Here is a 24,847-nt window from a genome sequence, read left to right as displayed (position 1 = left end):
TATTTAGGGCCTCCATAAATGAAAAGTATCTCTCTTTTTTTCTCCTTTGATTTACTAATCAGACAGAAGATATCTTGTCCAAAGAAAAAAGTAGAACAAAACAGAGAAAAATGAATGCAATATTTATGACCAATAAACTTAAAAGGTTTCGACGTACAACAATAATTTAAATGCTCAATAATGACAATAAAAGAAGTCTTTGTAGATGTCTTTCTTTCCTAAAAGTCCAAGTGAGTTAGTAGAACAGCAAACAAAAGTCCAAGTGAGTCAGTTACTGATCAGACAGGAGATATCGTGTCCAAAGAAAAAAGTAGAAAAAAACAGAGAAAAATGAATGCAATGTTTATGACTGGTAGGGCAACAGCTTTCGACGTATAACAATAATTTAAATGCTCAATAATGACAATAAAAGAAGTCTTTGTAGATGTCTTTCTTCCCTTTCCTATGAAGTCTCCCGCTAGCAGTAGTAGTTATGGCTTTTTAAACAGTTCAAGTAGGACCAAATATAGAATATAGACGTGGTTAGATTTGAAAAGTGAGATAAGGATTTTTAATTTTAAATAAAAGTTTAAAAGATTATATTTTAATATTATTATTATTTTAAATTTAAAAAAAATTAAATTAAGACTTAAAATAATAAAAGATGCGATTAAGCTAAAGGAAGGTTATTGGAGAGGTTTGTTTTGTGGGTGATTGATTATGTATGTTGTGGGACCAGGCTCTTTTCCATGCATGCTAGCTTTGTTTATTTTATTTTATTTTATTTTTATGAATCTTCATGGATAGCAAAAGATCATCATATAATGTTAATTGAAGGGCCGCCCATGTGATTTTGCGGATTTGTGATTTGTGATTTTTTTAATGAGTCATTATCGATAAAAATAATAAGAGAAATGATAGTTACAATCGTGAATACGTAAACGTCGTGTAATTATTTTAAAAAAATTAAATAAATATGAAATTCACATGAAAAGAAATTAAATTTTTAATAGTGGACTTTAATCTTTTTCAAATCAATTATATGTCGTTTGTGTACTTCACGACTGTATGTAGCATTACTCAAGTAATAAATAGTCATTAATATTCCAAGAAACTTGTAAAACAAATTACTAAAGTATTTTTCAATATTGATAGAAGACTACCTATAGAAAACAAGAAATATGTAGATCTTTTAAAAAATAAAAGTTAAGATCTCTACTTTGTTTGAACATGCATGAGAAGAATAATTTAAAGATAAACTTATATATATGTAATTTTTTAATTTTCACCCAAAAAAATATATGAATTTTGGAGAAATGTTGAACATTAAAAATAAAATGATACTGAAATACTCCCCCCCTATTTTTCCATTCATTCATGTTTTTGGTTTTTGTTTTTTTGTTTTAAAGAGACCGAATTAATTAATGGATACTGATATTCTTCCACTTACGCCTTGTTTAGATAGTAAAAGTGTTTCATATCATCTCATCTCATCATTACAATTTTTTCAAATTCTCATATGTACAAAATATAATAAATAATTTAACTTTTTCAAATCTTAAAATAATAATATTAAAGAATAATATTCTATTAATATTCTATTCAACTTTTATCTAAAATCATTTAATCTCATTTCACTATCCAAACCGCACCGAATGCTTACGATTGAAAGGGTTTTCTTCAACTTCTCCTATCATGAATATTATCTTATGGAATAAAACTATATATTCTCTATTTATGTATTCTTTGAGTTTGTAAAGGGAACAAAAGTTTGGTAGAAGCTTTGATTATTTGCTTCTTAAATTCAAATTGACACAGCATTTGAATAATTAAGTTGATCAAAGTGATGGACAGAACCTTATCTTTTCTAAAAAAATTAGTATATCTAGATATACTAATTATTTTTTCTTCTTTTGTAAGAACATGATGAACAAATCGATTGATCCATTGTATTTTTAAGCTGCTTTTTACAATCCGACATGGGTAAAGTGGAGCAGGTCGATAAAAGTTGTATCATAAAGCTATATATATATTTAATATTATATGGCAAAGTAATCACGTAGTTAATTCATTCTTTATAAACAGCTAATTAATTAATTAATTAATATCAAAATGCTTGCTTTTGAATTTTGAGCAGACACCAGCATATAATTATTATATGATTAGGTCTAATCTTATGATGGTTTAGGCAATGCTCATGAAGTGAGATCTTGGTACAACACTTTGGAGATTCTTTTGATCAACTTGTATTATTTTATTGCAAAACAGGACAATTACTTACCAAATTGCATGCATACTGACAATTTCGTGGACGTGCAGCAGGCCACAATACAAAACAGCATGCAGTATCCACTACTATTACTACATCACTCTTAATCATCCTCACCTCTACCGCCCCCTTGCCCCCCTTCAATTTTTTATTTATGAAAACATGACATAAGAGTGACTTCATCCATGAATTAATATTGTAACGCATGAAATCGTAATTCGTAAGATTTTTTATTTTATTTTTTAGATAATTTAATTAAGATATCTTATTCCTTGAAAGCCGAAAAAAACATTATTACTATTAGAGAACAGATTTGTGAAATATTTTTGAGAGCGAGAGAGAGGCTTTTAAAAATATTTATTTTCTCTAAATAAAGCAAAATTATTGTTCTTGGTCAAGCCCTTTACGAAAATTTAAGAGATGAGTACCACTTAATTTTGTTGTTAAGCGAAAGCTACCGCAGGAATCATAGACGTAAGGGACTCGAAGTTAGGATCAGGTTGATCATCCAAGTGGTGCTTGCTGTCTTATAATTTTCATAAAGATAGATTAAAACTCTCATTTAGTAGTTAAAGAGTGTAGAGACTTTTAGTGAGAGAGCAGTTAGATTTGATTAGAAAATAGGTGAGGCTGTCGGGAAAGAATCCAAAATTGATTGATGTGTTGAATTGAAGATTGCAAAAAATTAATGGAAACCGTTCAGTTATTTTTACTTCTCTCTCATTTTCTTTCTTTAACTTAGAAGTTTAAGCACAATTTTTATTTTTTATTTTTTTATTTTTTGCAATCTTTAATCAATCATAATTAATGTTTTTATATTTTTTTTGTTAAGACTAAATACCAATACTGTAATTCAATGATTGATTAATAATGAACGGGTAGTGTAATGTATTAAATATGATGTTATATCATGTTGATGGTGTTGCGAGTAGAGTAGTTAATCTAGGGATCTAACGGGTCGAAGACATACTTAGTCGAGCATCCAAACAAGTCGTAATTCACCAAAAAGTAAAACCGAAAACTGTTTTAAGGACGCCTGGTTTTCATTTGGTGGGAGAGAATCCACTTCTCAGCACAAATACATTGCATGTGGATTTCCCTTGTGTGTATTGTCACGTACACAAACCTCCCACATTCCTCTCACGAAATAAAACTGTTCTCCATTGACCCACCCCGACTCCTATCATTTCGCTCCTCACATTCTCTTTCCTCTCACTTATTTTCTCTACTTTGTTTTGCCCTATCTCATAGAATTTGCATGTGGGTTTTCGTTTTTGTTGATAAAGCTCTGTACGAAGAGATTTTGACCGTTGTCTTATTTGGTTTTCTCTTTTTTGCTCTGTTTGGAGGGTTTTCTGATGGAAGACGGTGCGGATTCGACCTCCCAGGATTTTTTCAGCTGTACCCATGTCTAACATCTTCGGTTTCAGTGGTAAACTCTCGATTGCTTTAGAAAAACATAAATGATATACTTTAAGTGTTCTTCTAAATAACATACTCAGTAAAGAATTCATCAAAATTAAGCTGTTAACCCATCTCTCTCTCTCTCTCTCTCTCTCTCTCTCTCTCTCTCTTTCAACAAAAACGGTGACCCTCTGTTTTAGACCAGACAACTCTGATCCGTAAGATTTTTACAGGTCTTCTGTAGTTGTCAGGCGCTGCAGCTATGATACTACATCGCTCTTCTGTATCTGTCAGGCGCCGCAGCTATGATACTACATCTCTTGTCTCTTGTAGAGAGATGCTTCATGAAAGATGTTATGAAGCAATAGAGTGATACTTTGTCATAATTTTCTCTATAAAAGAATTATTCAGCTCATCTTCTTTCGCATCTCATCTTTTTCACTTTTCTAAATTTAGTCTGCATTCTTACTCTGTAACCTCTTTCTGCTTTCTCACTTTGCAATGGCTCAGCAATCTTCTCATTACCAATATATGAGGTATTCTGCACCTCGTTTACCAGTTGTTTCTGCTTCTTCTGTAGGTGCTATAATGCAATCCAATAATGATCTGACTAATAAGTCAGATAATGAAATTATCTATGATCTTGTGAGTCTCGGTACCCGATACTCATTAACCCTTGTCGCATATTCTCAGCGACTACAATTTAGGACTGGTGGGGTTGACAAACTCCACGAAAATATTTTTATCCTTCAGCGGCTTCTTATGGAGTCCAACATGAAGATAGAAACACTAAAGCGAGAGAACAGAGATTTAGGTTCTGCTTGGCCTTAAGGAATTTTTATCTCAAACATAAAATTCTCATCTCATCATTACAACTTTCTCAAATCCCCATATAAAATATAATAAACAATTTAACTTTTTCTTAACTTTTTCAAATCTCAATACAATAATAATATTAAATAATAATATTTTAATATTTAATCTTAAAACTCAAAATTCTCATATGAGAATTCTCAGTGGCCAAGCAGAACCTTAAAATATTTGCTTAACTCTTCTTTTCGAGTGGCTACTCCTTTATATAGGAAAGACATGCAGATTTTTGAAGAGCAAGAGTGTTTAAAGATTGAGGCAAAGAGTCTCAAATTTCTGTAATTTTGCTTTGTGATAATAAAATAATACTTCACAAATATTTTATATTTGTGTTTCTATCTTCTGTTAGATCTTCTATGTGTTCCATTTTATTTCTCCTTTAATAATGCACAATTTCTTACAAAACCGTAATATGAATCTGAAATACTAATTGTATTTAAGAGATGGTATTTTAGATCTAATAATTTCATTTATCTCCTCCATGAATGTTCTCTAAATCCCAACTGAAACTTCTCATTTTACAAATTTTGTTAGTTACAGTTCACTTGTAAAATCTTTGCTTGTTATTTGGAAAAATTTCACGGGATCAAGATATCAACAATCATGACAGTGTTGCTGCTCTCCTTCTAAACAGGTTGATTCACATGAATAACCTTATTTGCTTCAGTATACTGAATGAGATGTACTTATTTATTCTGTTCTTTATTTGAGAGACTGGAAACCTATTTGCTTTATTTACTAATTCAAATTTTCAAGGCAGCACAAAATGATAAATTGCTGAAAGAGATCATTGGAAATAGTTTTGGATCAACTTCAAGTAGTTCTACCGATCCAATCATAAAAGTATCTGAAATCGCAGAAAAACTGATATCTGCTCCACCAATGGCGGTATATTTTTTTTTTTTTTTTTTTTTAAAGCCAAATTTCTTATTTTAAAGAATACAATTCATTTTTTCACTTTTTGGAATCGTTTAATTTTATTCTAAGTTTTTAGAACATGGAAATTGGAGGTTGGCTGGAATGAAATGGAGATGGAGGATGAGAATTTGTGAATTGTGTACTGTGGATTCAGAACTGTGCATATGCTTCAATTTGAAATGTTGATTGTTTGTTGGATTTAATTTATGTAATAAGCGTGAATTTTGAATCCTTCTATACGGTATTGTTTAGATGTTGATTAGTGCACATAGTTATTTTGTCTTAATGCAGAGGTCCACATATTTGGTTAGAGGCAAATTTAGAATGGTTGATTTTCACCAGTCATTCCACTACGTATCATGCGAGAATTGCAACAAGGCAACTGGCTATGACCTCGGTGAAAACTTCATATGTTATAGTTGCAAGAATGCAGCAATTGCACGGGCAAGGTAAACATTTTCCTCATATTTTGAAATTAAAAATTTTTAGATGGTAGTTAGAACATTTTATTTGCTGATATCAACGAATGATAATTTATTTATTAATGTTAGGTGTCGAGTTTGCTTAGATGTGTATGATGATACCACATCGACACCCGTTGTTATTTTTGAATCTTTGGCTGAGGAAATTTTGGGATGCACAGCTGTTGATCTTATAGACCGTACAGACGAGGTAAAATCTATACATTTAAATACGTTTAAAAATTTTGATACATTATCTTTTTATATGTTTTTTCATTGTTACAGGAACATCTGCCTTATATTGAAAACATTGCAAACAACATTGAAAATAATGAGTGGATCGTAGTCTTGGGCGCGCAGATGAATGAATCTGGGAGGTTACGTCAAAACAAACTTATTGTATTATCTGTTAATAACGTCCCAGGAACAGCAGAATAAATTTCCAGACTTTTCATTTAAAACTTTTGACTATTGTAATATATAAGTACATGGTACTCGTGTATAGTTGTAGTTATGTTTATTAGAGTGCTGTATTATAGCAATGAATATTTTGCAAATAATATATATAATGTTTATTATGAAGAGGAAGAAAATTGTTAAAATATAAATGAAATTCTGTCTATTTATAGCTAAATTGAAAAATTTTTAAATTGTTACACTTAAGAAAAATATCTACTGGGCACACGTGCATCGCACGTGCTGTTTTACTAGTATATATATATATATCAGTTTTTTCGCACATTTGAACCTAATATTCAGTTGAGTTTTGTTATATACAGTTATTTTTATGTATTTTTTGTGTATTTTGTTAATATGATTAGTTAAATAAGTTATTTATATTAAAAAAAGTGACATAGTTAATCACAATAATAAAATATATAAAGAATACATAAAAATAATTAGGTATAGAATTTTTGTCTTCGGTATGTTTGTATGCTTGTTTTTGGAGAAAGAATAATTTGAAGCATGATGGGTGACGTTTAACCATTATGTAACTTTTATAAGTAAAAGATAGTGTCTGCATTGAAAGTGCTAATATCATCAACCAAGAAAAAATCGACAAGATTTTTGTTGAACTATATAATTATTTTTAATTTGTTAACCGATTATTTTATACAGGCTATTGAATTTTAATTCCTATCCCCACTTCGTCAAACTTTCTAGAATTTTTAATTATTAATAATAGAGAAATTTTTAATTATTAATAATATAGAGACAAAATAGAGAGGATTGCAAATCAAAATCGAGTATTTCTATTTATCATCCTTACAAATCATATTTATTTTAATTTATTTATAATAAATATGTAATGTATGGATGATAAGTAAAATAATTTAATAATAATAAATAAAATTAAAAAATAATAAAAAATAATTATAAATATATAAAATGTTTGATATAAGATTATGGGAAGGATCGTGGTCAAGATTTAGAGACAAGTGTGTAACATTGCTAGTCTTTTATACATATTCTATCTATTGTGCAGACGTGCGAGGGTCTAGTTTCTACAGTCTACTAATTTAATATTTCTATTTAATACATTTATTTCTCTTTAGAATATCCAAACATGGTGCGTAGTCCTTATGAAATTGAGTCCTCTAGGTTTCAAATGGTTATCACTAGCAGAGATGAAGTTGCAGCCACGCAGAAGCCGGGGTATGACAGAGCAAGCGAGTTGAAGGCTTTTGATAGCACAAAAGCCGGTGTTAAAGGACTAGTGGATGCTGGGGTTACTGAGATTCCTCGTATATTCCATCACCCACCGGAAAGCTTTGAAAAGGACTCAGTTTCTGATGACACCCAGGTTAGGACTATTCCTGTCATAGACCTCCAAGGCGTCATCGACAACGATGTCCCAAAACGCAAGGAGATTGTTGAAAGAGTTGGAGCTGCATCAGAGACATGGGGTTTCTTTCAGGTGGTGAATCATGGGATTCCTGTGAGTGTTCTGGAGGACATGGAGGCAGGTGTGCGTAGGTTTTATGAACAAGATACAGAGATTAAGAAAGATTTTTATACCCGTGACCCCATGAGACCGGTTGTGTACAACACCAACTTTGATCTATATAGTGCCCCGGCCACCAATTGGAGGGATACTTTTAATTGTCAAATGGCTCCTAATCCACCCAAGTCAGAAGATCTTCCAGCCGCATGCAGGTGTGAGATGACAATTTGATGCATCAAGTACATCACTAACATGAAAATTTGTCAGATTAGCTAGCATAAAAAAAGTACTATTTGTGTTTTGAATCCCTCTGTAATCGTTTTGGAGTGGTGTTACCATCTACTAGCAGAACTCAGTTTAAAAACAACCTTAAAGTTTGCATAGAGCTGTAACATGTAATCGGCATATTTCCCTATTTCAACAATCATGAAAACCACATAAGTTTTGTTTTCAATCTCAGAAAACAAACTTCAAACTATTAACTTAAGCACTGATCACCATATGCTTGAATCATACTTGTAGAGACATACTGGAAGAGTACTCGAGGCAAGTGATGAAGTTGGGGATTTTACTGTTTGAGCTACTATCGGAGGCTCTTGGGCTTAACCCAAACCACCTAAATGATATTGATTGCACTGAGGGGCTTGCACTTCTATGCCATTTCTATCCGGCTTGCCCACAACCAGAGTTAACATTGGGCACAAGCAAGCACTCTGATAGTGGCTTCCTCAGTGTGCTTCTACAAGACCATATTGGTGGCTTCCAAATTTTTCGTCAGGACAAGTGGATTGACGTCCCCCCCGTGCCAGGGGCTCTTGTGATCAACATTGGAGATCTTCTACAGGTAAGTCCTCACACTATTCACGTGTTTTCTCGGATACCGTTGTTGGAGATACTTGTGGCACCATCTTTTCGTTAATTTAGGTAACTACATTACATATTTAAAAGTGTAGTACTGTAATCTTACAGACATGTAAATTGGTCCCAACTGTCCTAAAAAACTGCTCTGTTTTTTTTGTCTTTCCTGGGATCTTTGGATTATGCTCCTATTGTAGAGTAACAAGTAATCATGCTAAGAAGGAGAATCACAACTGACAAACACAGTTTAGAAATATAGAAAATGTACCTGCAGAAGTCATGATTTAGGAGATGCATCCAAATCTTTCCCTCCTTGCTCCTCACAAATTATTAGCCTTCAATGGGGCAAGCCAATATGTATGGAGAGGAGAGGGGACCTAGCCTCTTTTATACAGAGAACTTATAGAGTCCTCCCATTAAAGATTCTTAACTCTCATAAAGGTTCAAGAAATTCTGGAATAAAACCTTTAAGCTTCCTGGCCTACATATATAACTTACCACATCAAATTGGATATAGTCCTATACAGCTAAGGTGTAAAAAAAAACCCAAATGATCACTCAACATATTGGGCTTAACCAAAATACCATTTTGAGCTATACATCTAACCTGTTTTTAGAAAATACCAAATATGCAATCAAATGGAAGCCCATATTTTGAAATTATTCTAACACCTATGTCTCTAATACATTGTTGTATGGAAGTGCAATGCATTGTATAATTATATCGCAAAAATTTGTTGAAGACATGCTGCTCTAATTCATGATGTTGGTGCTTACGAATGACCTCAAGGTCAGATTATTGAGAAGTCCCACACTGCTTAGGAACAAACTCATCCTAGGCTTTATAAGGAGTTACCCTACTCCTCCTATTAGGCCTTTTAAGGGGAAAAATAGGTGTTTCTATATGGTATCAGAAATAGGTTAATCTATGACTGAGGATGAGCTCCTGCGACCTACCCACGATGATGATACCGAAAATACTGGCCCACATGTGAGGCGTATTGAGAAGTCCCACACTGTTTAGGAACAAACTCATCCTGGACTTTATAAGGAGTTACCCTACTCCTCCTATTAAGCCTTTTAAGGGGAAAAATGAGTATTTCTATACAGAGATAATACCAAAACAGTTCTCAGCTGGACCTAGAAGATCTCCAATATGAGAATACCTTCTATTTCTTAATCAGATACAACATTGATAAGAACAAGCATTCGAAACTTGCATGAATCATGGAAGGATCTTCTATCCAGAACCAAATGTTAAACATGATACCAAGTATAGAAACGAATGAAATACGTGATGCAAAGTATTTAAAGATACAACGCTGGATATTTCTCTTTACTTGGTTGTGGTGCAGCTAAATTTCTTTTGGATGAGACCCTTATCTTCTGTAGCTAATTTACAACTTTCCCTTTGGTTTTTCCAGCTTATAACAAACGATAGGTTCAAAAGCGTTGAACACAGAGTATTGGCGAACCGTGTAGGTCCAAGAGTGTCGGTGGCAAGCTTTTTTTTCACAGGTCTTCGGCCAACCACAAGAATTTATGGACCCATCAAGGAGTTATTATCAGAAGACAATCCTCCAAAGTATAGGGAAACTACAGTGAGAGAGTACTCTGCATATTACAGGGGAAAGGGCCTTGATGGGACTTCTGCGCTGACGCATTTCAGGCTTTGAACTCAGATATATAATAGAGATGAATAAGGTAACTCAGTACAAATAAATTACTTGAGTTGGATATATCCCATATTACTACTTATTCTTGCTTTCGAGCTAAATAATGCGTCACTTTTCTGAAACTTATCGACCATATGGTAATGAAGCCTGTGTAAAAGAAGAATAATGGTGTCTATTTTACTGGACTAAAATTGGTTGAGAACAGTCGGATGGATCTTCCCGTGAAGGGTATAAGTTGCAATCCGAGGAGGAGAATTTTTAAGAATCTGTTCTCGTAATGCCTGTTTATAGGTTTTTATCATTTATGTAACCCTTCATGGAGCCTTACAAGGTTACATTCCCTTGGATTTGATTACTTTGATGGAAGTTATCCCCATTCAGCGGATAAATGATGCGGAGGAGGATCCCATCTCATGTGCAAACCTTCACAATTCTGGGTAATATTTCAACTGGTCACTATTTTGCAACCATCCCAATTGCGGCCGGGCGGACTGGCCCCCCTGAGCGGAGTGGATCTCCAACCATTCCTCTGGATGGCAGGATTGGTGGTGGCAAATTTTTCATGTTGGTAATTTTCTTCAAAATTTTCCAACAATTTGGTTGGAATAATCCAGAGATCTCGAGTACGTATTTTATGAATCAACAAAATGCTGATGTTTCAACCATTCATTAGAGGGTGTCAAACTTAATCTCACACCAAATGATGACAGCAGCGCAGTACTCTGAATAAACATCACAGTAGAATTCTCGAGTCTCAATTTCCCTGATGAACGGGATGGGTCCATGTCCAAAAGTCTAGATCTAAATTCCACAATAATGGCTTCTAATCCTGGAGAGGAATCATTGTATGCTATGCACCTGACAACAGACCATCTAAATATCATTAAAACAATCGGTTTCCATAGAGATCATAATTTGACAAGCCCGAAAATACATCAATGAACTAAGCAATTCCTCACTAAACAAACACACGAAAAGTTATAAACAAGAGCGACAAACCTAAGTAATGTAATATCAAACCAGAAGAGTTCTTTGGATGAAGTAAAAACAAAAAACGTATATGGACATACGCAAAGCACAAGTCACAAGCTGTCAAAAGCAATACCCATTCTAATAAAGTTTAATGCTTCATATTATATGGCTAACCTCCAAACATAGTATTTCTTCCAGCAGTTTTTCATTTGTTTCGATATTCCAATTATGGCATGCTTGTCAGTTCTGGCAGATCTCCCAAGATCCAAAACAGTGCTCAAAAGTCTAGAAAACTGCATGCATGCATGCATCACAAAACAACACCAGACCATTGCTATTAATACTTGATTCTATAATTCGTATGGAATGGACCCATCCATAATAATCAAGCTTTGCAAGTAGGGAACAACCATGAATTTGTGCAAATGATCATGAAATTTAGGAGGTCGATGATTGTCTGGTTTTTGTCAAATCAAATGAAAGAGACTTTATTTTCACATTTTTCCACTGAAATCACATTGTTGATAACAGTATTTTATTAGATAAGATCCACTGGCATTTTATCTTGTTCTTTGAGTTGTTTTTTGTTTTTTATTTTATTTTGAAGTATTCATAGGCCTATCCCAGTCAGTTCCATTGGTAGTTAGTTAACCCCATTTTTGTAATTTAATTTTTGTTTCTTGTATCTTATTTTGTTTTTGGATATGGGATCTGTGAGGGGGAAGGGGCATATGCATATATCTTCTCTAATAACTAACAACACTGAAGCTTAACGTCGATTATTACAACAAAAAATGCATATGGAAAACAAGAATATCCTCTGGCCTCATAAAATATTTGGCACCCCGGCAATTCAGGGCGATCCAAGCATGTAAAGACTGCCTAATTTCCTTGTCGACCCTGAAAGTTAGTCACGGAATTGTCAATATATCGAAAGGGGTTTAATCGAGAACATGATACTAAGAACAATCAATGAGTATGCAGTTCAAGCCCTACTTCTTTAATATTACTTCATTCTATATATATGCATGTGCATTATGTGCTTCTTCAGCTTGTGAAAAATCAGGAGAGGGAGAAGGTACAAGTAGCCATATATGGCACCAACAAATGGCTGTTCCCTTGGGAGCATTTGGGGCAAATTCAAGCCACATCTCCTCATGGTTATGGCTCAGATAGGCTGTACTTTCTTGTACTTTATCACACTAGCTTCCTTCAATCATGGAATGAATCCTCATGTCTATATTAGTTACAGACAGATTGTTGCTGCTACTGTGATGTTCCCTTTTGCTTATTTTCTTGAGAGGTTCGTTCATTTCTTCTAGTTTGAATGACAGATACATAATCACTAACGGATTACATGTCTGAAAACACTACGTTGGCTGTAATGCTGAAGGGTTAGAAATCATGAATCGTTCTTCATTCCAAATGTTTTCAACCATGCCATATTGTAGGTACTGATCATATTTAATCATCTCTTGCAGAAAAGGGAGGCCAAAGCTGACATTCGCTCTTCTATTGAAAATCTTTTTCCTCTCTCTCCCTGGGTAAGGAATAAGAGGCTCACGCTTCTAATTTACATGGTAATAAAGCACCAAGAACCTTTAGAATTCTTGTGGCATTCTACCGCGTAGAATTTCTTATAAAATCTCAAGCATCATTTTCAAATGAAATAGTGAGATTTTACTATTATTTCTAAAATGTGTTAAGGCAGACTTGAACAAAATTCAATTATTGCAGGGAGGGTTTGACTCTGAACATGTACTTTGCAAGCTTGTCCTACATCTCCCCAACATTCCTTGCATCAATGGTCAATACCATAGCTTCCCTAACATTTGTAATAGCCGTTGTACTCGGGTAAAAAATGCTAATTGATTGACAGAATCCCTGATTTCTTTTCAAGAGATATATGCATCTCTATTTCCATCATGTGGATTAAGATCTAAAATTATTTTCATGCAGTTTGGAAGTTCTTGATCTACGAAATCCTCGAGGGATGGCAAAAGTTCTTGGTACCTTGATCTCCTTAGCTGGTGCAATGACCATGACACTATACAAGGGGCCTCTAATGAGAAATCTATGGCGTCCTCCAATTCATATTCAAGAGAACACTGCCACCCGCGAGAACTGGTTAAAGGGTTCTCTTCTAACTCTTGCCAGCTGCTTAACATGGTCCATATGGTACATTATGCAGGTCTTTATCCCTAACTCAAGAAATATGGTTGATTGGACTACTCTTTTCTTGAAGACTTTCTACCTTTTCTAGACATCCAGCAAGAGAGATTATAGAAAAAGATATTTGTGGATAATCCTCTGAAAATTGTAGGCATTTACATTGAAAAGATATCCTGCCCAATTGTCACTGACTGCATGGATGAGCTTTTTCGGAGGAGCACAATCAGCCGTCTTCACAGTCATCATAGAACATAAACGAGCTGCTTGGACAGTAGGATTCAACATTGATTTGTGGTCGATCATATATGGTGTAAGCTTCTCAGTAGTCTGCTTATATAGAATTCAAGTTTTGAAATATTGATAATATTTTGATCGTGGAGTTTACATGGCAGGGAGTCCTAGTCTCTGGCTTGATTATTTTCATTTATTTTCATTCAACTATGGTGCATGGAAGAAGGAGGACCAGTTTTTGTGACCATGTTTACTCCCCTATCAACAATATTAGTAGCAATTGTAGGATACCTTGTCCTTGGGGAAAGACTCTACATGGGATGGTGATTTCTCTTCGTTCTATCTACAAGCACTCGAGCATGGACATGTCTCCCCGCGCACCATAATAGCTTCACTTTTCAGAAATTGCACATGGTTTTGACTGCATGTCTAGCTGCTACAGTTGGCAAAAAAAGTACATAAAATAAAGGAGAGAGAGAGAGAGAGAGAGAGAGAGAGAGAGAGAGAGAGAGAGAGAGAGAGAGAGAGAGATTTATAATCTTAACTTATTCTTCACGTGTTTTGTTCAGCATTCTAGGGGCATTTATCGCCATCATTGGCCTCTATATGCTGCTGTGGCCCGTGGGGAAAAGATGGTGACCAAGAAGTTCACAGGGATTCCCAAGAGCAAACTTATTCGACTTCCAAAGAGCAAAAGGATAACAAAACACTGATAATTACTTCAGCTCGTAAGGAAGCATCACAATGCGAACCTTAAAGATCATTCCTCAGACAAGTGTAGAGAAAGGTGTCATCTTGATGCAATACCGATAGGAACAGAAAAAATGGGCGAAATTGAGAGGGAAAAAAAATAAAATCAAGGTGATTGATTTGCATCAAAATTTGCTTCAGAGATAACAGGGAGGTTTGAGGAAATAATCCCCTGTTATATGTTAGTCTATGCAGCAAATTAAGCAAGTATGATATAAAGTTCATCTACATTGACATTACACAGATCAAAGAATTGAACATTCAATAATATCCGGATCTAAAAGTATGGAGTTTGAGGTAAAAATATTGAGTGCAAACAAAATTATATTGAAATTCTCCACTGTTAGGTCAACAATATCAACTTCCAAATCCAAAAAGCAGTTCATCAAAAATAAGCGATAAATTCACCAATTGAAACCTTAATGTAATTCAGTCCTTTTGTAGTATAGGGCACCGCAGTTCATATTTTCTTAGTAGCTAACTTCGTATCTCTTTGATGAGGTTCAGAGACCTTCGACCATCTCCATATTTAGCAAGAAAAAACTGAAAGCGTGCAATATACTACTGATGATTTTCTAGGACAGAATTACTTAATGTGCACTTAAAATCACAGACAGTTGCCTAAAACGATTACATTTTAGAAGAAAAAGCCACCAACCCACTCATCTTGCCAATGCTGCATGTAATTGTTAACAGCTGAATTTAAAAATCAGACCTACTGAAACAGCAACTATATACATGTCAACGGGTGACAAAAATGTTGCACAACAGTAAAAGAATGCATCTAATACCGATGTTAAATAACTATGCAGCAGGTGGCCTGAGCTCATGATCGTGAGATGTATCACGGGCAGCTGGAGGCAAGTATTGCCACATTGGAACTAAACCATAGCTGGGCCAAACCGCCATCTTGTTTGGCCCAGAATGATATGCAGCTGGATGGCCTGGCATAAACCCAGCAGGTGGAATAGCCATAGCTTTAAATTGTTGCTCCATCCTTTCCTTGTCTGCCTTCAGCGTAAGCTTCTCTTCACGTAGTTCATTCTTCTCTGCCTGTTTGCAGAGGAAAGTAACATAAAAATGCCAGTACTGAGCTATCCAACATTGCAATTTCATACAGACTTCACTACCTTAATCAACTACATGCAGAAGAAAAGCTAAAACATATCCTCACATGACTCAATTAACTTCAAATGCAAAAAATAACATAATTCATTTCAACATATTGCAAAATCTGGGACCAAATGCTTTTTATTCCATATTTTTCCTTCAAACATCCATCTCTCCCTTCTAAGTTATGTTTATCTTCTCGCAAAAGAAACAATGGCTCCTAGTCCTGGAGTATATTCATGGCACACAGTTGTGAACATTCCGTTTCATGGATGCAAAGCATCTGCCAACTGACCACTTCTTCTCACATTCAAATGCAAGTAGGTGTCAGAGCTCATCAATATATATTTTATTTTCGATAGGTAAGCAAAACGTTCATTGATAGTAAAGAATAGGCAAAGTCCAAGTACATGGGATGCATACAAGAGACAAAAACATAAATTTTCTGGAAAACTATAATTGCATGGACACGACTAACCTTCAAATTTTTTATTTCTTCCAGTAGTTTTTCATTTGTTTCTTTAAGTTCTTGAGAATCGGATCTGAGTTGGTTCAAAATTCTGATTGCATCATCAAGTATGGCATGCTTGTCCGTTTTGACCTTTCTCTCAGGATACAAGACAGAACTCAAGTCTATAAATCTGCATGAGTCACAAACAAGAGCCGGCCTTTCATTATCTCCTTAGAGAGAGAGAGAGAGAGAGAGAGAGAGAGAGATAATAAAAGAATGAAAGTAACAGAACAGTCAGATGATTGTTGTTCTTGGTCAAAATTATATTGTACTCCCTTAAATTATCACTACTTTTACTATTAACCCTGTCCTTTAAGATTCAACAATTAAAATTGTATCATTTCCCCTATTTTTGGTCTATTTTAACGAGGGAGGTATGCAATTTACATCAAATTGGGCCCAAATGAGAACTTTGGTAGTTTGGTAGTCATATTGCTGTAGTGGTAGTTTGGGGTGTAAAAAGAGATTTTCACATATTCTTGAAAACATAAGGTGCAAAAACATCATGAATTATGCAAGGAAATGGATTCTGATAGAAAATATCAACTTCTAATGTAAAAGGTATTTAAGTCTAAAATTTTAACAGTTCCCAAATCAAACAGAGAATTCTGAAATTCCTTTTTTCAAGAAATAAAAAGAAAAAACTGATGCCTGTCATTCAATTTTTCCCTTCGCAGCCTCTCACGACAAGCTTTAGATACTGGCCTGCTGCATGACTCATTGCGTGCCCTGAAAGTTATTAGTACCATGTAAGAGCAAGTGATAACAGGACATCAAGTATCACCACCTCACAGAGAAATAAAACAAAATCACCTATTATGCATCGCAAATGGATGACTAATCTGTTATGCAAGCTTTACACGCATATGGGATATCATCAACCAACCATACCCTATCAGACCCTTTTCTTTTTTGGGTGATGACACATTATGGGAAACTGGGATTCAGGTGGCAGAACTAGAGTTCAGAGGCAATTTCCCAAATGCAACACCGTGCTTTAGCAAACTCATCAGAAAATGGATAGAAACACGCTGATTGGCAAAATGAAAAAGCTACAACTAGAGATTCCACTGGATCAGAATGTAAGCATTAAATATCTGAAGTATTTGGTTCCAACCAAATTAACAGCCAGATGAGCCTAACAAATTAAAATAGGTGAAAAGCATAAAAGCGTGAATAAAAACTCTGAGGTTAATGAACATAATATAAGAAAGCACGGAGCTATGTTTTGGCAACTGGGAATTACTGACAATGCGGTAAGTGCATAGATAATTGTAGAAGAAAAGACAACGAACAGAACAGGACAATTTAATTTGTACACGATTATGCCTTAAAATTCACCCTAAGAGCAAGAACAAAAAACAAAGAGTAAACTGGAGCTGGTAAAATTACCAAGTTAAAATTTTCAGAAGGCAATAAAACAAGAACTGATATTTAAAACCATCTCAGCAATACCTCTTCCGTGAACACCCTCTTTCCGGGCAGTCTCTCTGTGGCCCGGACGAGAAATCAATGTCCACGCTAGCACTACAACCATATACGATAACAGACTGTAAATTTTGAGGTGAATATTCTTAGGTCTCTTTGTTCGGTGGGCGTAAATAAATCAGGATTTATACGACTATATAATCTAAATCCGAAGCAACAATTATAAGAAATCAAGGCGAATTCAAAGATAAAGAAAAGAAAGTCGCGAGGGAGGAGAGAGAGAATTGGTTTACCCGTGATTGGGCAAACAGAATTCGGGGGAAGGGTTGTCGTCAATGAAGCTATAATCGAGAAAATCCCAGGAGCAGCCGTTCCCTAACGACGCATCCATTTCATTTGGAGTTTGGGAAATTTTAGGTTTAGAATTTGATGGAGAAAGTAATAGAGAATTGAGAATCGGAAAATTCCGCGCAGGAAATGGAAGAAAGAGTGTGGGTGAGGGAAAGAAGAAAAGAAATCGAAGAAGGCCCAATAAAGTGACAGCACGTGGATGGAATCTATCGGGGCCGGGGTTATAAGCCGGCGCACGTTGCTCACAACTTGCTCGCTAACCATACGAACTTCTATTTTAGGTTGGAAAAAAAGCTCATTCAACTTATATTTTGTCACGTTTTAAACAACATAAAAAAACCACTTAAAACGTGAATAATTTTTAACAGAGATATCAAATTTAAAAAAAAAAAAAACAGAGAGATCACACAAACTTAAATGATGTAAATGTTGTGTAATTATTTTAAAAAAATAAATAAATATAATATCCATATAAAAAAATTAATTTTTTAATAGTAAATTCTACTCTTTTTTAAAATAATTATATGACTCTTGCAAACTTTACAACTGTATATAACATTATTCATAATTTTTTAGACCCATATTTCATGTGTTTTAAGAATCTCTATTGCTACTTATATAAGATTTTCAAAGAGTATATATCATATACGAATATTTATTACTGTTTACACATTTTTTTTCTCTAGAATTAGACCATCAAATTTGGTCAAATAAATGTAGAGATTCTTGCTACTATTTATTTATTTTTGAGTTCAAGTCACGCCTTTTCTCATTCATTCAACAAAATTAATCGGTGCAAACAACATCTTTCAATACAAAGAGATTTTTGGTCCTTCAATCCTACAATGCTCTCCTTCTAGCTGTAGAGCCATCTTTGCCAATTTATCAGTCACACTGTTTTCTTCTCTATAAAGTGGTGTAATCATCAATTGTGTTGAGGGAACTAACTTTTTACTGTATGACACATTTATGTAAAGAGTAATGTTAAATATATTCTTAAAATGTGTAAGCTTTACTTACTTAATTTTTTTTAAAAAATAGGATCTACCATTAAAAAATAAATTTTTTTATGTAAATCTTAGATTTACCTATTATTTTTCAAAGGGAGTGGGCAAAGCTTGCACATGATCCTATGACTGCAAATATCATTTCTCTTATGTAAATTAAAAAGAGATTGAAAAATTATAAACATATAACTACAAACTATTTTTCATATAGATCATCAACCTTAAATAATTTTTCTTATATTTTCACTTTTCATTCCATATTAAAAACCATTATTGTATAAAAAAAATTTTAGGATCCATATTAATAAGTTTATTATTTATCCTAAATTTAGTTTTAATTTTAATTCTAGAGAAGCCACATCATTTCTCTGTCCAATATATGATATGTTGCTCTCACTATCCTTTAAGGTTTGAGTAATGCTAGATATAGTCGTTGAATTCACAAGCATCACGTAATTTTTTTGAAAAAAAGTATGATCCATTCTTAAAAAATTATTATTTTTCATATGGATCCCTTGTTTATTCGTTTTTTTTTTTAAATTGTGCAACGTTTACATATTCTACGACTGCAAATATAATTTCTCTTAAGGTCTTGATAAAAACTTGAGCATCTTCTTAATATATATATATATATATTTATAGGACCGTGCCACTCAGACGGAAAGATTTAACCATAAAAAATAACTTGGCAAGCCGTATATATAAAACTCTCAAGCTCGAGTATTTTGAATTGAGTCGAGCTCGACATGTTAAAGATTGATTTGGTTCGGCTCGATTACAGCCCTAGTTACACTTCTCTTAAAAATTGTGATGCTTGATACTCATCTAAATTGGTTAAGGCAACTTGTATAACTTTTCTACAACAGTCAAACTTATCCTCAAATTTGGTACGATTTGGATATAAAAGTCTTTCTAACTTATCTCATCTAATCATTATAATTTTTTCAAATTTCTATATAAAATATAATAAAAAATTTAACTTTTTTAATTCTCAAAATAATAATTATATTAAACACTAATATTTTACTAATATTTTATTCAATTCTCAACTTTTATCTCAACTCACTATCAAAACCTCTCCTAAATGTTTATATGGAGTGTAACATTGCCAAAAATTTCCATTATCAACATCAATAAATGTTATAGGGCTCATATAATAGAGTTGAACTATTCAATTCAGTCAAATAATTAGAAAAAATTGAAATTGGCACGGTAACTTGATTGAATTGGATGGCTTAACAGAGATAAATTAATATTAAGAGTTTGTTTGGCAACGTAATTATTCTCTTATAATCTCAAATATTCTCAGATATTTTTAAATATTTTCTTCTCAACTATTACTCAAATAAAAAATATTTTTCAATTTCAAATCTTTAACTTTTTTCTCTAATTATTACTTAATTATTATAATTTTCTCAAACTCTTAAACAAAACATAAAAAATAATAATACTTTTTCAAATTTTAAAATAAAAATAATATTAAATATAATATTCTAATAATTTTTTAATTTTATACTGAGATATTGTGAAGTATCCAAACGGGTCCTAAATGTTCAATGAGGTCCACATTGCCCTAATACATTCTCTCTCGTAAATTAGACCATCCAATATTTTCTGATAGGTAAAGAAAATCTTCAGTCAATACGAACATGTAAAAAAGGGACTACAATTATATTAAAAAGAGAAGAAAGAAGAAGAAGAAAAACTTTAATTAACTGGCATTCAGATTCCTTTTGCAGTTTCATTTCCGTATTTTTACCTCACAATATCAGTGGCCAGAAGCAACTGCTCAAGCTCCAGAGTAAAAACGGAAAAAACAAAAAGAATAAGAGCAACAGATCAGTAAATGGTTGTTGAAGTTTGATTAACAAGGTATAAAATAATCAAATGACATGAGCTTCATTCTTGAGCTTGTCAATAAGCTCGTCCACGGAAGATACGATAACCCCTGCTTTTCTTTTGGGAGGCTCGGTGACCTGAACAACCTCTAAATCCGATCTGATTTCCACCTTTAGTTCCTGTGGAGTCAGCTTCTTTATGACCTTTGACTTTGCTTTCATTATGTTGGGAAGTGTTGCATACCTCGGCTGATTCAACCTCAAATCAGTGCTGCATGAGAAGAACAAATAAAGTGAGCAACCTCACCCGAAAGCTGGTCAGAGCACGAACATGCACACACTCTCGCTCATTAGTTTGAAATGAAAGGCTGGCTTTGAACGTTTCATTTTTGCAAAATTTATAACTAGAGAAATGCATGGTCCACAAAAATAATAACAAAAAAGCTATTTTACAAACTGGTGTACCTTGAAATGCTATGCTACATTGTAAAACTTTTTTTTCAACTGTAAAATAGATATGACATATAATGTCAAGGCACACCAATTTGTTAGTTTACTTTTTCTAATTCGCTTTCTAAGCCACTGTAAGGTGGTGGCGGAGATTCCTTGGACAGTTAATGAGACAGGGGAACAGATCGGATACTTGAAGCAAGAATTGGCAGTCTCCATAGATCATGCATAAAGAGAGAGAAACCAAATTGCCGACTCGCTTGCGAAGCAAAGGGCACATGGATTAAGAGGGTGTTCATGGAGATCACATCTCTTCGGAAAGAGGTTAAAGGCTGACTGAGACTTGATAAATGAGGGTATATGTGCTACGATATGCATAACTTTCCTTATTCCGTACAGTTACATAGAAAGTTATGATTTTACTGTTTATTCCATGCTTTTTGGATTATCTGTAACCACCAAGGCCTTTTAACTTGTCATCATGGCATTTCACCGCCACAAGTGAGGTAATATGAATAAGATTTACAGGATATCGTCCTCTTTCTAAAAAATATTTATGAGTAGTTTCCAAATCAGAACATGAGGTGTGCTTGCTCCGAAGTGCAAATTGCAAACAACAAATTTGACATTCTGTATCGATCCGTACTGCTGGAACAGTTTAGCAGAATGGCACTCCAGGCACTAGTAACCACATTTCCTATGTTTAGTAGACATCAACTACAGTTTCAAAAACAGTAAAGATATAGACATTTCATATGCACAAAAGAAACCTCCATCCATATCTCATCTTTAAATTTAAGTTGTTCACCTCGTTATAAAAATCCAAATTTTGTAATAACCAAAACCTCCAAGTCACCTTATTCTGTGTTTCACTATTGGCAAAATGGCAGGCTAACAATGCAACATGGAAATATTTCCATCTTATCACATGGATACATTGAATATTCATCCCAAAACAAATACAAAAATCTATAGGAGATGCATACACACAAGTGATGATTTAAGTGCGCATGCACTCACACATGCATATACACCCACACGCTTTAATGATTATGGTCATAATGACAATCATGAGAATTGAGAATGACATGATCATGACACCAACTGCTGTGATACTAGGATTAAAATAGCAATGCCCTCCACAACAAATAATAATAATGAAAAAAATTCAAAAGTCGAAATACTAAAAAATATTAGTTTTTTTATTCCACAAGGTAAAGAAAAGTATGCAAAGGAACGGCATGTATAAGAGAGAGATGAACAAACCATAATTCTATTAAAAACCAACAGCTGGAGAAAAAGTGCCAACAAAGAGACTGTATATTACCTAGCATATTCAATTCAAAAATAGACATCAAAAGATTCTAAACCTGCATCATGTTAAAATCAAAATAGAAGTAAACACACTATGCAGATCTATTCTATATCCGATAAGTACCAATACGCAATGGTAGGGGGGAGGGATCCCACGTTCATTTTCTATGAGTGAAAGCATACATATTTGTTCATATCATTAAAAAGACCTATTCCTATTGTGAGGAGAAAGCTACAAGTGTTTGATCTGAAAATCCTGATAGGGTCTGATACTCACGTGATTACAGCTGGTAAATCTAAAGACAAAGTCTCAAGGCCGCCATCCACTTCTCTATCCACTGTTGCTACTTGGTTCTCCTTGTCCAGCACAACCTACTAGATAGCGGCAGTAATTTAAGTAAGATAAAATTTCAAAAAAGAGAAAAAAAAAAAAAGAAAAAAAAAAAGAAGACAAAGCAAGAACAACAACAAAATCAGAAAAATCATTGGCATGGAAATTAGGCCATATAAAGAACTTTCAAACAGCAGTGCGAAAACAATGTTGTTTTCCTACATGGTTCAGTTAACAAAGAGAGAAGCAACAAAATAATAAGTCCACAATTTGTTTATTCTAGTGTAGTAAGCACATACTTTCCCTAGATTAAATAATGAACCATTCTTCATCTAAAACGTCCTGAGAGTATGACTAACCTTGGACGCAAAGGTCCCCTGTGGCCAACCAAGAAGCCCAGCCACCATTTGCCCTGTTTGATTGCAATCATCATCTATGGCCTTCACAGGAAATTGTAAGTTAAGGAGATAATAAGGGCCTTCACTGATATCAAAACTCGAAAAATTCAACAGCATGGTGAAAATGTTTAATATCTAACCCAAAATCCTCTCATTTGATTTACAATTCAGCGTGAAACTCAATCTTTGGCATCAATCTCAAATTCCATCATTTAAATGCAATTTCCATACAAAACGAAATTCTATTCATAATAGAGATTGAATGGCCAAAAGAACTCGAAAAAATAAAAGAAAGAACAGCACAAGAATCCAATCCTCAAACTTTGTTTAACTATAAAAAAAAAAAAAACCCAAACCTTGTTTATCTCCCAAAAACAACTTCAACGACCTAAGCTACAATATTCTGTCCCTGACAACTTATAAATCCATACCTTGTAGCAAAATCAAAAACCCATTTCTTATATACTAATAAAAACGCCTATTTGGCAACACTAATAAAAACCAACACCATACTATAACAATTACTTGCAGAACCTCATAATTTCGGGAAAAAAAGTCATTTACCCCAAAAAACAAAAAAAAGACAAACCTGCTTGCCAAGAATGAGAAGACCGGGATTTTCAACCTCCACAAGCGCCTTCAAAAGCTTGGCAACAGAGAGCGGGTACAGGGCCCCTGTGGCCTCCACATGAATGCCCCGATCAGCTCCCATGGCGAGCCCAGTTCTGAGAGTGTCTACGCACTGCGCCGGGCCCATGCTGACCGCCACGACCTCCAAGGCCAGGCCCGACTCCTTGATCCGCAGAGCCTCCTCCAGGGCAATCTCACAGAAGGGGTTCATCGACATCTTCACGTTATGGGTCTCCAAGCCAGTCTGCAAAATGAAATATTTTTTCGGATTAGAACTCTACAGATCACGCAGCTAAAAAGAAAGACAAAAAACCATGTTTTCTCAGCGCAGCTTACTTTGTCGGGTTTGACTCGGATTTTCACGGCATAGTCGACGACTCGCTTCACGGCCACCATTATCTTCATTTCGAGGGGGCTTATGTTCTGTTGTATTGGAGAAGCTCCGAGGACACCGAGACCGCTAGCTACTGCAATTGAACAAATGCTAGAACCCGGAATAATGCAATCAAGAGAAATATGTTATTCCAGTGTCCAATTAACCATCCAAACACGGAACTACTCCTGCCACGCATCACATTCCAAGGATAATAATTAGGAAATGGGCCTGCTACACTCACAGATAAAGGCCACCGAACAGACAAAATGGTGTTTTTTTTTTAATATAAATAATTATATATATATTTTTATCTTTAAATTTTGTTCTTTTTTTTTAAAATTCACAACATCCTTTAAAAATACTTTCTTAATTACAAAAAATTAAAAAAAGAGAAAAAATGGCATCGGTGGCCTCTCTCTCCGTGTGGATAAAGCATTATGAAATATATATGATCTTTATCCACTTACATTCAAGCTTGGTTTTGATAGTGAATTAGAATAAGTGAATTGAAATGAGATAAATTGAGATTATTTATAAATAATAATAAAATATTTGAATTGAGAAGAGATGAATTAGAAATAATTTGAATTAAAATATT

At 34.2% G+C, this 24,847-nt stretch overlaps 3 protein-coding genes and 1 pseudogene across 5 annotated transcripts; 2 read left to right on the top strand and 2 right to left on the bottom strand.

Annotated features, from left to right (window-relative positions):
* The first annotated feature begins 7,406 nt into the window (after window positions 1-7,406).
* On the top strand, window positions 7,407-10,543 carry LOC122300695 (1-aminocyclopropane-1-carboxylate oxidase homolog 1-like). Its single transcript, XM_043111526.1, has 3 exons — window positions 7,407-8,058; window positions 8,369-8,690; window positions 10,129-10,543. The coding sequence occupies exons 1-3, from the start codon at window positions 7,469-7,471 to the stop codon at window positions 10,378-10,380; spliced, it is 1,164 nt and encodes a 387-aa protein (XP_042967460.1). The 5' UTR covers window positions 7,407-7,468; the 3' UTR covers window positions 10,381-10,543.
* A 241-nt stretch (window positions 10,544-10,784) lies between these two features.
* Window positions 10,785-14,807, top strand: LOC122300697 (annotated as a pseudogene).
* A 269-nt stretch (window positions 14,808-15,076) lies between these two features.
* LOC122300696 (transcription factor bHLH104-like) lies at window positions 15,077-18,091 on the bottom strand. Of its 2 annotated transcripts, XM_043111527.1 has the most exons (5): window positions 17,848-18,087; window positions 17,582-17,653; window positions 16,778-16,855; window positions 16,094-16,256; window positions 15,077-15,558 (listed from the first exon to the last, which is right to left on the bottom strand). In XM_043111527.1, the coding sequence occupies exons 1-5, from the start codon at window positions 17,943-17,945 to the stop codon at window positions 15,310-15,312; spliced, it is 660 nt and encodes a 219-aa protein (XP_042967461.1). In that variant the 5' UTR covers window positions 17,946-18,087; the 3' UTR covers window positions 15,077-15,309. The 2 variants fall into 2 exon arrangements, with proteins under 2 accessions (XP_042967461.1, XP_042967462.1); XM_043111528.1 differs by lacking the exon at window positions 17,582-17,653 and having other exon boundaries at window positions 17,848-18,091.
* A 2,511-nt stretch (window positions 18,092-20,602) lies between these two features.
* LOC122300694 (electron transfer flavoprotein subunit beta, mitochondrial) lies at window positions 20,603-24,448 on the bottom strand. 2 transcript variants are annotated; one of them, XM_043111525.1, is made up of 5 exons: window positions 24,210-24,444; window positions 23,833-24,117; window positions 23,205-23,285; window positions 22,792-22,886; window positions 20,603-21,021 (listed from the first exon to the last, which is right to left on the bottom strand). In XM_043111525.1, the coding sequence occupies exons 1-5, from the start codon at window positions 24,276-24,278 to the stop codon at window positions 20,796-20,798; spliced, it is 756 nt and encodes a 251-aa protein (XP_042967459.1). In that variant the 5' UTR covers window positions 24,279-24,444; the 3' UTR covers window positions 20,603-20,795. The 2 variants fall into 2 exon arrangements, 1 of the variants encoding a protein (XP_042967459.1); XR_006240061.1 differs by lacking the exon at window positions 20,603-21,021 and adding an exon at window positions 22,458-22,606 and having other exon boundaries at window positions 22,730-22,886; window positions 24,210-24,448.
* Window positions 24,449-24,847: the final 399 nt, after the last annotated feature.

Source organism: Carya illinoinensis, chromosome 2 (genome assembly GCF_018687715.1).
Source record: "Carya illinoinensis cultivar Pawnee chromosome 2, C.illinoinensisPawnee_v1, whole genome shotgun sequence".
Taxonomy (NCBI): domain Eukaryota; kingdom Viridiplantae; phylum Streptophyta; class Magnoliopsida; order Fagales; family Juglandaceae; genus Carya; species Carya illinoinensis.
This window is presented reverse-complemented; position numbering and strand designations above follow the sequence as displayed.